The sequence below is a fragment of the Moschus berezovskii genome, chromosome 6 (assembly GCF_049115385.1).
Source record: "Moschus berezovskii isolate FMDL1 chromosome 6, NW_MosBer_1.0, whole genome shotgun sequence".
Taxonomy (NCBI): domain Eukaryota; kingdom Metazoa; phylum Chordata; class Mammalia; order Artiodactyla; family Moschidae; genus Moschus; species Moschus berezovskii.
In genome coordinates, this window is record NC_142465.1 from 116,633,396 (window position 1) to 116,650,041 (window position 16,646).

Genomic DNA, 16,646 nt, shown 5'->3' on the forward strand with positions numbered 1-16,646 from the left:
TCAGCTAGTCAAGGGCCTATGGTTCTTGTGGGCAGCAGTTTTCATTTAGGGGTGGTGGTGGTCTGCTTCCTATAAAAACAATTTAGGAATGTGTTTCAGACCTTTGTATCTTCCAGGGAACTGGGAGTTGGGTGATTCTGCTATGTGGCAGAATTATAGTCTAAACTGTTACCAGTTCCTAGTCCAACAGCTATTCTTTGTTTCTACATCTCACCTTTCCCAATCATTAACGCTAGAGTCAGCATTTTACTTCAAAAGACAAGGATACGGGGTTGTACACGTTTCGGAGCTCTCCTCGGGTCTGTCTATACTGATGCTGTACAAAATCATAGACCAGGGAAGAACCTAACGAGCTTGGTTTAGAATTTCGTGGATCGAAGCGGCGAGCAGGGGATGTCCCAGCTCTGCATTGCACATTACTTAGAAAAAGGGGTTAGTCACGAACCACTAAACTGATTTTGACAAACACAGTTTGAGAAACACTCCGCTGACAAAACAGTTTCAGGAAGGGCGCTAGGAAGACCGTCCGGCAGGGATCACAGCGTCAGTGTGCTGATGCGCCCTTTAAGGCTATTTCCTCCAAACCGACCTTAACACCGGACGAGCACGCGAGCGAACCGGCAGGGTGGGCGGGACCGGAATCCCACGGATCTCCAGCAGGGCAGATACCTGCGCCTACTGGGCGGGGCCGGAAGTGAGGTCAAGGAACGACCGTCGCGGCCTGCGCTCATTGGTCAGGAGTGGCACGGTGGGCGGGGGCAGTAATCGGCGGTCCCTGTGCTGCTATTCGCGGGCATTCTATGAGGATCCACGGTTCTGCTGGTTGCTGGCAGACTGAAGTCGGTTGCTGTCTGACTCCTGCCCCCACGCCCGTCTGTCTCGGTAGGTAGGGCGAGGGCCGTGGGCAAGCGGACCCTTTTGGTGGGCGGGGGGAGGGACCGAGGGCCCAGAACTGGCTGCAGGGGGTGGGGTGTGGGATTCGCGGACCTCTTTCGAAAGACTGTCTCCTCTCGGAGCTCTAAAGGCACGGGTGGCATCCCTGGTCTGTAAGCCCGAGTGGCCGGCTCAGAACCCACCACCAAGTCACCTTTCTCATTTCCCACTTCTTCCCCGCTTCAGTCATTACCGGCCATCTGATATTCCATGACTCCCAAGTTTCGCCTTAACCAGGATTTGGTTCCCTTGAGTCTGGAGTATGACGGTGGAATGTAGGGCTCTGGGTGAGCTTGAACTATTTCCTCACATTCTCTAGGCTTCAGTTGTCTGATCTGCACGGGACAGAGTTGGTTCTCTGATCTCTGTGAGCGGTCACTGTCAATAACTGAGCATCTCTCCCCTGGGGCAGGTGTCCCGGTAGAACCGTGGCCAGCTCTGAGATCGCCTGTTCATTAAGACTCATAGTTTAACTGGAAAATGTATGAGTGATCTATAAGTGATTTGGGCAGTCACCTCATTTTTCTGTGCATTCATCTCCACGTTGGTAAAATTGGGCAGCTGTCATCTGAGTAGAGGCGTCCTCTGACTGCTGTTTTTAATATCACGCTTTGCTGATTCCCTCTTATCCTTCTGTGCTTGTTTTACAACTTTGTTGGTTGTCTCTTAACCCTACTAGAGGTAGGAGTACCATTGTGCAGGGAATGTTGTTCCTGCTGTATTCCTGGCTCCAGAACATTCAAGGAACATGAAAGTTGCTCAGTGAGTAGTTTGGGAATGTTGCCTAGATAGGAACAGGTGTTGCTGTGGTGCCTGTGGTTCCTGGGAGAGTTAACAGCCGTCTTACCCCAAGACTGCCTTGCCTCCCTTCCCAGCCCTCACCCCTTCTTCCTTTCTGATAACAGAAGTTAGGAAAAGCAAGAAACCCTACACGCTTCACGTTTTTGACTGCCTGGACCTCCTGGAAGGCCATGGTGGGGGATCTGAGGGGGAATGATGTTGATCCTCCTTCCTCAGGCACAGTGCCTCACCCAGGTCTCTGTCTCTGCAACAGGGAGATGACCTCCTTATTTTGCAGTGAGGAAGATGAAGCTCAGAGAGGCTGAGCAGTTTGCCTTCTGAGGTCCCGAAGTCAGGCAGAGCCAGGGCTGCAGCTTAGGGTTCCAGACCTGTTGTCTGAGCATCCCTGCTGTGCTGACATTTATCTTTCTTCCTCCCATCATCCCGTGTCTTCACCGCATTTCTCTTGTGCCCTGGCCCTGGCCTAGGGACTGGGGCTTCAGGAGTTCCGAAAGCTGGGTTCTTGGTATTTGGAGGCTGTGTCACGTCAGGGGAAGTTGCTTTTCAGCTCACTTTCTGTTTTATATAATACCAAGCTCTGGGTCTCACCTTCTTTTGCTGGGTTACTCTCTTAGCTCCAGAATTTTGGATATGGACCTTCTTCAGTCCCTGACCTCCCTGTCTGTCCTGCTGTTGTCTGGAATAGGAGTCACAGACACCCTGAGGACCTCCCTGGACCCGAGCCTGGAGATCTGTATCCTTTGGGGTTGAAGGTATTTTAGAGGGATCTATAAATTAAGTCTCTCTATACCCACAGCTGCTTGGGGGATTCCAGGGTAGAGCAGGACCCACCCCCCTCAACCAATAGAAATCAGGGAGAAAAAGTAATGTGCTGTAACCAGATCTTTATCAAGTCAGTTCTCTTCTGAGCCTCAGTTTCCCCATACAAATTGAAAAGGCAAGGTATATATTTCAGGACCATGAGGACCCTGAGGATTTTACATGTACCTAGCGCTTTCTGTGTGAGACCCTGGGCGGAGACCAAATCCTGGCATTTTGGGCTACCTACTAAAAAACCGGGTCTTGAAAGAGTGGAAACTCATAGAGAAGGGTGGGAGGGCGCCCCACCCCAGGCAGAGTGTACAGTGTGAGCAGAGGAGCAGAGGTTCTGGAAACAGTGAAGGGTTGTGGGAGATGGTGTAAAGACCATGGCGGGGGGGGCGGGGCAGAAGCCAGGTCCTGAGGGTTGTATTTAGGCTGTTGGGTGTGGAATCCTCTGTGAAATAATGATGTTTTGCGGGATTCATATGCTTCTCAGACAGCTTATTCATTCCCTGGGAAGTCCCAGCCATGCACATCTATGCCCCTTGCAGAGACTTGCTGGCCAGGAATGGGCCCTCTGGACCAGGACCACTGGATTATCCATGCAGGAGAATTGGTGCCAGCTCCTTAACTTAATGGTGCTCAGACAAGAAGATGTTTGAGGTGAAGCGGCGGGAACAGTTGTTGGCGCTGAAAAACCTAGCACAGCTGAACGATGTCCACCAGCAGTACAAGATCCTGGATGTCATGCTCAAGGGGCTCTTTAAGGTGCACGCAGGCAGGGGGCAGCTCATGGCATACCTGGTCTTTGATCTGTGCACTGATGGATGAGTAGGAGTTCCCCATGGGGTTCGTGTTCCGTGAAGGGGAAGCAAATCCACAGAAGATTTGAAGTAGGGCCTCAGTAAACAGGGCTGGGGCTGGTCTGGGAAGACCTTGGCAAAGCCACTCAGCCCAGGCGGGCTTCCCTCAGGTGCTGGAGGACTCCCGGACAATGCTCACTGCTGCAGGTGTGCTCCCAGATGGGCCCTTCCCCCAGGACGAGAAACTGAAGGATGGTATGGTCTTCCCCCCCGCAACCTTGATCTTCTCCAGCTGGTCCTTCCCTCTTGTTCTTGTCTCTCTTCTTTTCCTCTCTGAAAATGCCCTCTTGCAGCACCTTCAAGGAGTCTCTTGGGTGGTTGGGCACTCAGTATAAGATTCTCCGAGTGTTTCTGGGCTCGTTTCAGAGCCAGTTTCTGTATCCCTGACACACATACATTATATAATGCTGTCCTGTGCTTGGGGCAGGGGAATCAGGGAGGAGCCTTTGCCCACTTCCAGTCCCACAATCCTTGCCTTTACCACCCTGACCCTTCTGGTAGAGATGGCACGGGTTGTTCCCATTTATAGAAGAAAAACACTGAGGTCTATTGAAGTGACTGGTCCATGGGAGCAGTTACCAGCACTCTTTACTGCTGTTCTAAAAGCCTCGACCTCCTTAAATCCTTTTTGAGACAAGGTGGGGCCAACATAAATAAAAGAATATTCTATATCCCTTCATCTCCTCTTCCAGAAATTTCTCTCCAGTGGTAATTTCTCCCCATTAACTGGTTACGTTCTAACAATAAAGTATATTAGGTCACACTGTCTGATACAGGACAGAAGTAGCCTTTACATATTGAATGCTGGGCAGATACCATGTCTTATCTCCACTGTAACTGAGGAAGGCGCCATACACTCCAGTTTCCAAGTGAAAGAGGACAGGTGGTTTGCCTGGCTCTTACCTATAAACCTAGCGAATTCCTGAGTTCTTTGCGATTCAGGATTGTTCTGAAGCCCAGAGGTCCCTGCCCGACTTGTCTCAGACCCAGCCTGGTATATCTTTGGAGGGTTCCCCTTATCGCTTTGTGTGTTCTGGCCAGTGCTGGTAAGGACGTGGGCCTTATCTATGGGTGTCACTCAAACAGGCCTCGGCCCCTGCCACCGGGGCTGGGTGTATAATTAGTATTCTTCATGCTAGCCTGGGTCAGGGGAACCTGCCACCGTAATGGACACTAAACTCAAACTGATCTGTTGACTGAAAGATATTGGTGGAAAAACTGACCAAAATCAAATAAGGTCTAGGGATTAGTTAATAGTATTGTATCAATGTTGATTTCCTGTCTTAGATGGTTTGTACAATGGTTATATAAGGATGATGATATTAGAGGAAGCTGAGTGAAGAAATTTTGTGGTGTATTATGTAAGTCTAAAATTATTTCAAAATAAGAACTTAAGTATTTAAAATAAAATTGGACATATACTAAAAAGAAAACAAGCCCTGATGTGTTCCCTGGCCATCCTAACAGAACTGACCCCTCACAGACACTAGTTAACACTAGGGCCCAGCTCTGGACATTATGGTTCCAAGTTGGGGAGGTTAAGCCTCATGGGATGCATATGCCTCCATCTGCGCAATGGCACCCCTCTCTGGTCTCCACGGCAAATGAGTCTTCTGAGCTGCGAGGTACGGGGGAAGAAGCGTGTCCTTTGGAGTCAGACAGACCTGGGTTTGCAGCCCAGGTTTGCTGCTCGCTAGCTGTCAGCTTCAGTTTCCCATGTGTGAAATGGGAATTACAGCCACATTTCCCTCTGAAGGTGGTTTTGCTGATTTGGTGACATGAATCTCTCAGTGCTCACTGCACATGTGGTTAGCAGCCTGTGTGCAGCAGGCACTGTTCCCTTCTCTGGTTAGAGGGCTTGCCGCTGTCCTCTGGAGGGTGTGTAGGGCTGGCCAGGAGGCTGCAGAGGGCCATCTCTGCCAGCCACTCACCAGGGTCCTCTCGCCAGCTTTCTCCCAAGTGGTGGAGAACACAGCCTTCTTCGGCGATGTGGTGCTGCGCTTCCCAAGGATCGTGCACCACTACTTTGACCACAACTCCAACTGGAACCTCCTCATCCGCTGGGGCATCAGCTTCTGCAACCAGTCGGGCGTCTTTGACGAGGGCCCCCACTCGCCCATCCTCAGCCTGGTAAGGACTGGGGCGGAGGAGGTCCGGGAGCCCTCTATGTGGTTGCACCATGAGCCTGCTTCAGTGGAGCCTGAATGTCAACCCTTGGTTGCATTTTCTGTGATAAGCCTCGGGCCACCTTGAGGTACCATTTCAAGGGCTTCTGTGCTGACCTTGGTGCCTGGGGGTCATCACCTGGCCCACATCCGTCCCAGCCTTGGAGGGAATGGCCTGTGGGTGAGCACGATGGGGGAAAAGGCAGAGGATGACTAGCTTTTCCTCATCCGCAGATGGCCCAGGAGCTGGGGATCAGCGAGAAACACTCTGACTTCCAGAACCCATTTAAAGTAGACCGCACAGAGGTGAGCTGCTGGGGCCTGTGGCCCTGTCTGCACTGCATCTGCCGGGCCCTGGGAGGCCAGGGCCAGCAGAAGCTGAAGCACCTAGAGTGGAGTGTGAGGGCTTTGGACTTGGAGCCGGAAGTTCCTGGGTCTGGGTCTAACCTACCTCTCACTCACTGGTACCTTTGGGCAAGCTGCTGGCCCTGTCTTAGCCTCAGCTTCCTCTCTGTCCATGTGGGCTGAACCTCAGCTATGAGGGACAGTCAGGGGCTATGAAGATGTCCATCCCAGTGCACAGTAGGCACTGTTCACGGCAGGTGAATGGTAGGGAAACCAAGGGAGGTCAGGCCCTACTTCTCTGCCCTTGAGCCTCTGAGCACCCAGCCAGCTTTCTGTCCCAAATTTCTGCACGTGTTCTCATTCAAGCTGAACTGGGCTCTGAGGGCTGGAGGCCACAGTGGGAGCAGGACAGGCAGCAGAAGGGAGGGTGGGGTCAGAGCAGCCGGGCAGGAAGGGCTGGAGGGCTGGCCTCTGCAAAGGATCAGCTCCCCCCAGGTGTTGTGGGGGTACCACTGAAGGTCTAGGATTTTGCTGCTGTTTCATGGATGCTGACAGGTTAGAGACATCAGAGTTCATTACAGTGAAAGCCGTTGCTGTTAACCTGGTCATGCGGGTTTCCCTTGTTTCCCAAGTCTTGGCTGGGGGAAAGAGGTGAAACAGAGGGGTCCAGACAGATGCCAGTGGGTTTGCATCAAGTTGAGGAACACTAAGCTTGGGAAATTCACCACCTTTATAGTGAACAGAAGCAAACCTGGTCTTTGTTTGTAGACAGACATCACCTCATCCTTCAAGGTTGCTTTCTGTAAGCACGACCTGAAAAATGGCCCAGGTACAGAGGGGTCAGGTGTACCCAGCAAGAATGCAGGGACGCTCAGGGCCATAGAGACGATTCCGCACACACTCCCACCACCACCACACACACCAGTCCATCCACCAGCCCCGTGTGTCTTGGCTTAACTAACATTTCTACATGAATGCCTCATTCCACATGAAAATCTGATCAGTAGAGACTAGGATCACATTTGTTTAGTTGGTCTCGGACTGCTGTCAGCAGGACTGTAACTAGCAGGATGAGGCCGTGTGCAGTGTTGATCTTAACCATATACTCCAGGGTCCCGAACTCAACCAGCTATGATAAGTCCTGGGGGATCAGTAGATCTTACATTAGAAAATCAGGATGTCGTCTGAGACCAATCTATTATCTCTTGCCACCCACACAAGAGTTTAGACTGAGCTGCTGATCTTCAGTATCATTGCTAGTGGCTACCAGGGCCAGTTTGTGTGTGTGTTCAGTCGCTCAGTCGTGTCCGGCTCTTCACGACCCCACGGACTGTAGCATGCCAGGGTCCTTGGAGCATAGGATTTTCCAGGCAGGAATACTGGAGTGGGTTGCCATTTCCTTCTCCAGGGGATTTTCCCAACTCAGGGATCTCACCTGAGTCTCCTGCATTGCAGGGAGATTCTTTACCACTGAGCCATTGGAGAAGCCTGATACTGGGACCAGTAGGTAGACCCAAAGCCATCTTCATCTGCACTGGGGAGGCATTCCATGGTCCACTGTCTCCCACTTGATTTGGGTCACCATTGCATTGTTTGAGCTAAACAGTGGGGGCAGTGTTACCATGGAGTTGCTCAGTTGCCTCAGTTGCCCTATGTGGTGTAACCCACGGTGGATCAGGGATGAGGACAGGCAGAAGGATTCATACCAAGGTTGGATTGAAGCAAGATTGTACTGGTCTGTGTGTCTGCGCAGGGTTACTTCCGTTCCGTTCCAGGAGCTGCCTTTGATGGCAGCAGGCAGAGCCAGATAGTTCAGCAGTGACCTCGTCTATGTGAATTTTCCTGTCACGTGGTCGAGAATGACACACTGGACAGTTGGTTTGACTCAACTGCAGCTGCCACTTGGCTTGCACAGACCCTAGGATTATTTGGCCAGGCGGCAGTGCTGGCTGTAAGGGACAAAGAGGATTAGTTGTTCCACATGCCTCCTGGGGTCTCAGGCAGTCCCCCCCTAGAATATTGCTGCAAAATCAACATGTCACATCCCAGGACCTATAATTTCACTTTTCTCTAGTTATTCCCTACTTTCATCTAGACTTTTTGTCTGAAAGGGTTAGAAGTGAGCGGGACAAGAGCATTTTTTGCAAAATTTTCATAAACACCTTTTTCCCATCTTGGCCCACATGGGCCACTACAAGGGGACTTGGCAAGGAGTGTTTGTGTACTTAGCCAAGTGGTCATTATTATTTTTTCGGGGAAGGGGTGTGTGCCATGTAGCATGTGAGATCTTTGTTCCCTGACCAGGATCGAACCTGTGCCCCCTGCGGTGGAAGTGTGAAGTCTTAACCACTGGATTGCCAGGGAAGTCCCCCAAGTGATCATTATTCTGATGATCTTGGGCCTTACTGTTCCATCCAGGATCTCTAGGTGGTTGAATCAGAGATTCAGAGTCCTCTGATTTATGTCAGTCCGTGGTGGCGGGTGTACTGCCATATCTAGTACAGTGACACGTATAGGTGGCAGTGCCGGTCAACTGGGCAGTGTCGGCTCGATCAGCAGTTTGATTCTGGTCAGTCTCATCAGAGAATTGGCTATGGGCATCTAAACGAGTGACCCAGACTGTCCCGTTGTCAACCATGGTTTGTTTCCACAGTTCATGGCCCCCGGGAGGGATGGCCGTGTGTGACCTGCCAGTTTGCAGCCTGCTCATCTGCCAGACCAGATGGCTAGGACGCTGACAGTAGTCAGTAAGAATACAGCATGCCTGGTCGCTAGAAATACCATCTAGGCAAGAGTCACAACTTTTAATTCAGATTGTTGTCTTACTGGACTTTATGACAGTTGGTCTCCCAGCGTCATCCCTGGGGCTGGATGGCTGCTGCTGCCCATAGAAACCACCCCCAGGTTGGTGATTAGTTGGGAGGACTGAGTCCTGTGAGTCACTGGTTAATGCTCTTCATGTGTCGTTGTCCTCATGGCTCTGATTTATTACAGTGCAAAGATCCACAATAAAATCAGCAGTAAAAAAGGTAAAAGCCTCCTAGGGTGAAGTCTAAGGGAACCTGGACCCTCCACTCTCCCAGTGGAGTCACACAGTATTCCCCCAGCAACAGGTTATGAAAACGTGTGAGAAGTCGTCTATTAGGAGAGCCCGTTAAAGACGAAGCACCCAGAGTTTTTACCAGGGACTGGTCACATAGGCACCCTCTGCCTAACCCATACCAAAATTCCAGACTCCAGAATGGAAGCACATGTTTGTGGCATAAACCACACTTTTTTACGGTTTAGGCACAAGGTGCCACTCTTATCAATCAGGGTGATGGAAATCCCTCCCAGAATCCTGATTCCCAGATACCAGCCAAGGGCCAAGTTCCGAGATGCCAGCCAAGGGCCGGCCTTAGACGCAGGCCCTCCAAAGGAGAGCAGTCAGGCCAGCTTGGTTAAGAGCACCATCAGCGCTTCACTGAACAATCAGTAGAGTTCCTGAGTACAGGAACCTCTGACTCGAGGGTCCTGTTGAACTATAGTGGCTTTGCTTCAGGTGATGGAGTGGGTGATACAGTTTTTCACACTAGCATAGCTGCCTCCCCTTCATGTGAAACCCAGATGACACACCCTGCACGGCGGTTTGCTGCCACCACAACCCTGATAAACAGCCTGGACAAGAGCAGCAGGGCTGATTCTCAGTGTACCCAGAAGGGACATGCAGGCAGGCTCCAGGCCATGGCAGGTTGCCATTCCCAGCGCGGGCTCTCATGGAGATGTTTTCCTGCTGTGACGCTGGCTCTCCTTGCCCTGCTGATCATGAAATGAATGCTTCTCCCACAGAAGGTGGGCCTCAAGAGAGAACAGGTTCCAGAGAAGTGTGATTTAGCGTCATCGTAATGTGCTCTGCTTGGATATAGCCATACAGAAGCAACACACTTCCCTTCTCATCGGCTGGGGATGGTCCCAAAATTTTACTCACCTTTGTTCACTTTTCAGTATCCAGTATAGACCCCTCTGCCAGCAAGGTTCAGAGATGACCATTTTTTAAAAGGTCATCTGTGCTCTATTGTGCAGCACTGGCCCCTCATGGAACCTGCATTGTAGGGCTCCTGGGAGGCCAGCTCCTGTCCCAACCCCAAATACCCCAGTCCTGCCTGGCTTCCAGCCCGGTGCAGGGTAGATGGGCTGGGGGACCAGAATTCCTGTCCATGAAGTCCACACTGGGCTCAGTCCTGGCCTCTTGGGCCCCTGGGGGCTGGACAGGGTGGGCGAGGTGAGATAGGAGAGCCCCATCAAGTCCTCTGGGGCCCAGGGCCTATCCTGGCACTTTCTTGAGGTATCCACGTGGGGAGGCCAGCAACAGCCCAGGTTTGCTCAGTTTCCCGCATGCACTACCTCCATACCAGTGGGTGTTCTGGGAGGGCCCCTACTTATGATACTAGAGCCAACTTGTGTTAGGCTTTGGGCTGGCCACTGTCCAGATGCTCACAGACTGCTGGGGAAGGTAGCAGAGGAGCACAGTCCCAGTCGAGTGTGATCATTGGAACCCGTGGAAGAGGGAAGCATCATGAGCCACAGGACCCATGAGAGGAAACCTGTGGAAGCAGGTGGCTGAGGCTCTGGGATAAGTAAGAGTTGCCAGGTGGACCATCTCAGGAAAGACCTTCCAGGGAGAGGGACTGGCTTGAATGAAGGCTCAGAGGCAGAGCGCATGCCTTTATTCAATGTTTAGTGAGCATCTGCTGAATCCCAGCCACCAGAGAAGCCCTCCGGCTCTGCCCACCTGGGAAAGGCATTCTGGTTGGAAGAGACACAGTCAATAAAAAACACATGGTAGTTGGTGACAAGGGCGATGGAGGAAAAGGGAGAGGCACGTGGTTAAGGAATTCCAGGGATAAGGTGAGGATATCGTTGCTGTTTCATGTGACTTGGACACGGGAGGTTCTAATTGCAAAGACCTGAAAGCAGCAAGTGAGCCAGCCCTATCTCTGGGGGAAGAACTTTCCAGGCTGGAGGGGCAGTAAGTGCAAAGGCCCTCAGTTGGAAGCATATTTGGAAGGGCAGAAGCATGGGAAGGGGAGGTCAGAGTCGTAGGCCAGATCATAAGATCCTTGCAGGTCTTCTCCAGGGCTTTGGCATTTACTCCGGGACACAGAGGAACAGGGCAAGGGGCTCTGACTTAGCCCTTTAAGGGATCAGCCTGGCAGCCGTGTGGTAAATAGTGGGGGACCAGGGTGGAGACAGAGCCTGGTGAGGAGACTGCTGTGCTTGTCCATTTGGAGTTAACAGTGGCTTGAACCAGGGTGACAACAGTGGGGCTGTTGGGAATGGTGAAATTTGGTTCTGTTTTGAAGGTAGAGCCAGTAAAATTTACTAAGGAAGCAAATATGGAGTGAAAGGTATTAGGGATGACTTGACAATTTTGGAAGAATGGGGCTGCTATTTTCCACCAGATGGGCAAAGTGGTAGGGGCGAGGTTGAGGGCTGGATTGGGGATCAGTGCCTTGTTTCTGGACCGGATGGGCATCTGGATGAAGATGTCAAAGAGGTAACTGATTTTGACTTGACTGATGTCAAGGAGGAGGACTATATTTCAGGGGAGAGCTTATTAAAGCCAGAGCTACAAATGTGAGAGTCGTGCCGATGACAGACCGTGTCCCATCACTCCAGGGGGCAGGGGAACGGGGCAGATAGAGCGGTGGTCTGAGGACCAAGGCCTGGGATGTGCCTGCAGTTAGAGATGGGAGAGTGAGGAGGAGCTCACAGAGCACCCCAAGAAGGATCAGTCAGTGGAGTAGTAGCAGACCCAAGAGGGAATCGGTTCCCTGAGGCCACGTGACAGGAAGGAGAGCGGGGACGTGCCATCGGACGCCGCTGGAAGGTCAGGAAGGTGGGGCTGAGAATCGGCTGCCGGACTTAGAACCATGGAGACCAGCTCTCAGAGAGCTGGGTAAAAGCTCTTTTGGTCAAGTGGTGGGGATAAAAGACTGAGTTTCAAGAGAAGAGAAGTAGACTCGTCCCATCAAATACAGGTGACCCTTTTGAAAAGTTATACTCTTTTTTTTTTTTAATATTAGTTTCAGGTGTGCAGCATAGTGATTCAGTATTTTTACAGGCTCTACTCCATTAAAAGTTATTACAAGGTAAAGGCTGTAATTCCCTGTGCTGTGCAGTATATCCTTGTTACCTATTGTAAAGAGATGTGTTTTCAAGGGGAGCAGACCCAACGGGAGACTAGCTAGAGAAGGGCGTGGGTTCCAGGGGAAATCTTAGTTGGATGGGAGAGACCGCACCATGTTTGCATGTTGAGGGGACCCACCCATGGCGTGGGTGCAGGGGTAGGGGAGTCGCTGGAGCCTCTTCCCTGAGGACGTGAGGAGGGAGAGAGAGGCGCGCTGTTGCCTGGGGGAGGGGTGGCCTCGCCTGGAAGAGCAGCGTGGGCACAGCAGCACGGGTCCGCGGGTGTGGCGGTGGGGGCTCACGGAAGCTGTCTCCTTAGCGTCTCCATTCTCTGTGAAACAGGAAACGAGGTCGTGGTCTGCGAGTGAGGAGGGGAGGAGAGATGGAGGCTCGAGGAGAAGGTCTAGGAGAGCAGGACAGGGAGTGAGTGGACCAGGGCAACATTCTGGGTTGCCAGGCAGCAGGGAGGGCCCGCTGAGGTCAGCATCCGAATTTAAAGTAGGCATTAGCCAGGCCCAGCCGGGAGGAGAGCCAGGAAAGGACTGGGCATTGTTTCTCTGCTCACCCAACCTGCTGGGGGCCAGGATCTCTTGACTGGTCCTTCCCCAGCCAGAGCCAAAGGATGGGGTCCTCTGTAGCCTGAGGGGTCTCCTGGCTCCTCCTTGCTTCCCAAGAGGATCTGAAGTAACTGGTAGGGATAGGAGGCATTGTGATCGGGGAAGCACAGGGCAGGGAGCTTGGGAGGCTCGGGGGCTAGTCCCAACTGGGACTAGCTGTGTGACCTGTGCAGATCATTTACCCTCTCTGAGCTGCACTTCTCTGGCTTCACCCCATCTTCCAGACTTGTGGTTCAATCTAACACAGTAGGTGGATTACTCCACAAGGTGGAGCTCCTAGTTTGTTTTTAACGTCTGCCTTGACCAAACATCAGATTTACCGTATGAACAAGTAAAAGGGGCATATTTCCCATCAGAGTTATCTGAGTTGTGGATATTACTGTATTTCATACTCTAACATGATTCATTCATTCATTTAAAAAATACATCTAAGCGCCGCCTGTCAGCCCATCAGACTGCACTGGGAGCTTGGGTCACAGTGAGCGGCACCCCACACTATCCACCTGTCCTCGGGGAGTGTGATCCAGTGGGGGCAACAGGCACGAAGCAGGTGTCACGGAGGCAGGTGGTCACAGGGGAAGAAGCACTGAGAAGGAACCAGAGGAGACAGCCCCAGCCGGGAGAGTCAGGGCAGGAGTCACCCCAGGGATGGGGACCGCTGAGCTGTAGCTACTGTAGCAAAGAGGGTGGGGGCCGGGAATAGTGTTCTGGGCCTGGGGCACAGCATGTGCCGAGGGCTGGAAGTGGGCACAAAGGAACCCAGGAGCCAGAAGTGAGGGGGGAGGAGGGGTGGGCAGGGTGGGCCTGCAGATAGAGCTGTGTGGAGAGTCAAGGAAGGGTTTCAGCAGGAGTCTGATTTACATTTTGAAAATATCTGACTGCAGCGAGGAGAATAGCTTCAGAGGGACCAAAGTGGGTGTGGAGAGACCCTGGGAGGTGCTGAAGTTTATCAGGAGAGGTGTGTGGGGGGGTGGTCATGGCGTTAGCGATATGATAGGTGAGACAGAAGAGATGGGTTTGAGACTTAGGGGTTAAAATGGGCCAGACCTTGGCAATGAACTGTGAGGGGTTTGGACCTGCGGCTGGGGAGTTGGGGGTCGGTGGGGGCGATGTTTGGTCTCTGCGCTACTTGCTGACTGGGATGTGGGACTCTGCTGTTCATGAGGACATGGACTCGGGAAGGGGACTGGGTTTTGGGGAGATGGAGCCATGCTGAGTTCGGGGCACATGTGCACACATGTGGAGGTGTCAGACAGGCATTTAGATAGGGAGATGCAAATCTGAGGGGTGACGGACTGTAGAGGTGCGACAGAAGCCCTGGGTTCACATGAATCGGTCTGGAGAGTCGGGGAGGAAGAGCTGAGAGCCTGGGGGTTGCCCCAGCCAAAGTCCCATCCTCCTCCCTCCCAGCATGCCCCATGTTCCTGTCTTTTCACTGGTTACCACCCTGCACCCACTAGGGAAGCCACAAGCCTGGGCATCACTGTCATCTTTCCATCTCTTTCCGGGTCTGGCAGTTTAACTCTGATCCAGCTGCTTCCTATATGCTCCCTTGCCTACACTTTGCAGCTTGTCTGCAAGCAGTAGGACCCCTGTTGTCTGATGCTCACTGACTGCCCCCTCCCACAAAAGGCTCTGGGGGCCCGTGGTGGGTCTTGGGCACTCAGCCCCCTTTACCCCAAGCGTAGTCCGTCGCTTGTTTCTCAAATGTGCTGTGCAGGTTCGGCACCCGTCCCTCTTCCTGGAATGTCCTCTTCCCTCGCCCTGTTGGCTTGGCAAGCTCCTGCTTAATCTTTTGAGACCCAATCAGTTTTCCCCAAGCCCATTTACTAGCTGCATGTCCATGGGCTTCCCCCGAGGCCAGGGCCTGTGTCTCAGTGACCTTCCTGTACCCACATCCTACTGCAGCCTAGCTCAGAGCGCACTCTTTGCTGCCAGCTGACCTAATAGACCTCTCTGCTTTTCCCCTCAGTTCATCTCCAGCACTGACCCTTTCCAGAAGGCCCTGAGGGAAGAGGAGAAACGACGGAAGAAAGAAGAGAAGCGGAAAGAGATCCGGAAAGGCCCTCGGATCTCAAGATCACAGTCTGAGTTATAGCCCTGGAGCGGCCTAGGGCTCACGGGACCAGGAGGCGGCCGGTTGGGAGGAAAAGGAGAGTGCAGAAGCGTAACTGATGGTGAGCGCTGGTGCCTTCAGAAAGGAGGCCAGAGTCTTCTTGGCCCCCTGGGGCTGGCTCTGAGCCCCCACTGAAGGTACTGGGCCGCAGAGGACTGGACTTCCTCCCAGGGACCTCCCTGGAGGGGTGCCAAGGGAGCTTCCAGAAGGCGCTGTGCTGCAGAGCTAACCCTGTGGAGATGCTGGGGGAAGTAGGAGGGATCCTGGGCTGGACTCCCTCCCCTACCACTATGGGTTAGGACCACTGGCCCGCTGGCGGCCGCTCCTCATGGGGAGGCGGCAGAACTAGGCTCTGAGCCACGTGCAGAGGTGTCATGCCTGCTGCTGGCCCCGCTGTGTCACTGAAATGCCAGGCACAGATCCTAGCCCCCTGCAGAGAAAATAAAAGCCAGCAAATGCTCTGGGCTGACCGAGGCTGGTTTGGGCCCCAGGGAGGTTTGAGCCTCTCCATGGAGCAGGTGAAGGGGACCTGGGCAAGGGGGTCAGGGGCCCTCAGCTGTAGAGACCACCTTAGAGAATGTTCTGCCTACTCAAAAGGATCCTCAGGCCCTGGAAGAGCAGCAAAGCAGAGGCTTGGCTTTGGCCTCCTTTTCCCTTCTCAGCAGCGTCCTTGATGAGGGGTCAGTGTTGGGAAGGGACCAGAAGTATCCTTCCTGGGAGGGTGTTTAGCCCAAGACAGTCTTGGAGCAGTCCGATATCTGTCCTCAGGTACCGAGGGACAGTTATTGAGCAGGCAGGCCTAGGGAAGAATCAACTTGTCCTCTCTGGCAGTGCAGGGAGACCCTGGGCCTGTTGGGGGCGCTGTTGCGGGGACAGGCTGCAGCTCTGCAGGAGGCTGTACTTTGTAGCGGAAGGGCTGCTCCCAGGATGGATGGGCCAGACAGCAAGCTCCCTGTGTCAGGAGGCCTGTAAGCAGAGACCTGGGCCAGGAGGGCGGGGAGCTGCAGAGGGACTCAGGCCCTGAGTAGGCAGCCGCCCTTCAGTCATGCCCCTCCCAGGCAGAGAAAGGAGGGGCTCTGGGGGGAATTCTAGCTCTGTCTCTTGACTTTGCCATCCAGGGAAGAGACACACAGCTATCCCCAATATCCCACCACTAATGGAGCCCAAGGGAGACCCAGGGTCTTAGCCCATCAGACTTGCTGAGTGACCCTGGCCCACCCCTTCCCTGTGCTGTGGCTTCATTGGTGTAATAAATTTGATAATGCCTGAACCCTCTACCCAGCCCTAAACTGCTTCTCTGAGGTTGGGGCCTGGTTTCTCAGTGACAAGAGCCCTTCTCTGATGGTTCTTCATTCATCCCAGAGATGTGGTGAGTGCCCACTGTATGCACAGCCAGAGAGAGGGGGGCACAGTCTTAACCAGTCTTCACTTCTGCTCCATTTTAGCACCTTTATCCTCTAGGACTCTTCCTTCTACACCTTCACTTATCTCCATCTCGGTTGATGCCTTCCTCTCCACCCTCCAATGAGCCCACGTTTTCCCCTCTGACACCTTGAAAGGTACAAACAGAACCACTCTGCTCTCCTCCCTGGGCAGGTCTAGCTGGGAGCTGAGGGAACAGATGCAGAGTGGGAGGCACTGTGCCCACTTACCTGACCTGGTGCTCAGGCAGCCCTCTGCAGTAGCTTACTGAGGCTATGGGATGGGAGGGCATTGCACCAAAGTGAAAGTACGTGGTGTGGTGTGCCAGCAGACTATCCCCTGATGTGGGAGCCCTGCGGACCACTGAATGGTGGAGTTGAAGGTGGCACTGTCCAGCTCAGCGCCTGGCCAGAGC

At 53.1% G+C, this 16,646-nt stretch overlaps 1 protein-coding gene across 2 annotated transcripts; it reads left to right on the forward strand.

Moving 5' to 3' along the window:
- The first annotated feature begins 750 nt into the window (after window positions 1-750).
- CCDC134 (coiled-coil domain containing 134) lies at window positions 751-16,084 on the forward strand. 2 transcript variants are annotated; one of them, XM_055395666.2, is made up of 7 exons: window positions 751-882; window positions 2,349-2,467; window positions 3,182-3,303; window positions 3,509-3,593; window positions 5,347-5,528; window positions 5,798-5,869; window positions 14,666-16,084. In XM_055395666.2, the coding sequence occupies exons 2-7, from the start codon at window positions 2,365-2,367 to the stop codon at window positions 14,789-14,791; spliced, it is 690 nt and encodes a 229-aa protein (XP_055251641.1). In that variant the 5' UTR covers window positions 751-882; window positions 2,349-2,364; the 3' UTR covers window positions 14,792-16,084. The 2 variants fall into 2 exon arrangements, with proteins under 2 accessions (XP_055251641.1, XP_055251642.1); XM_055395667.2 differs by lacking the exon at window positions 751-882 and having other exon boundaries at window positions 2,348-2,486; window positions 3,087-3,303.
- The last annotated feature ends 562 nt before the right edge of the window (window positions 16,085-16,646 follow it).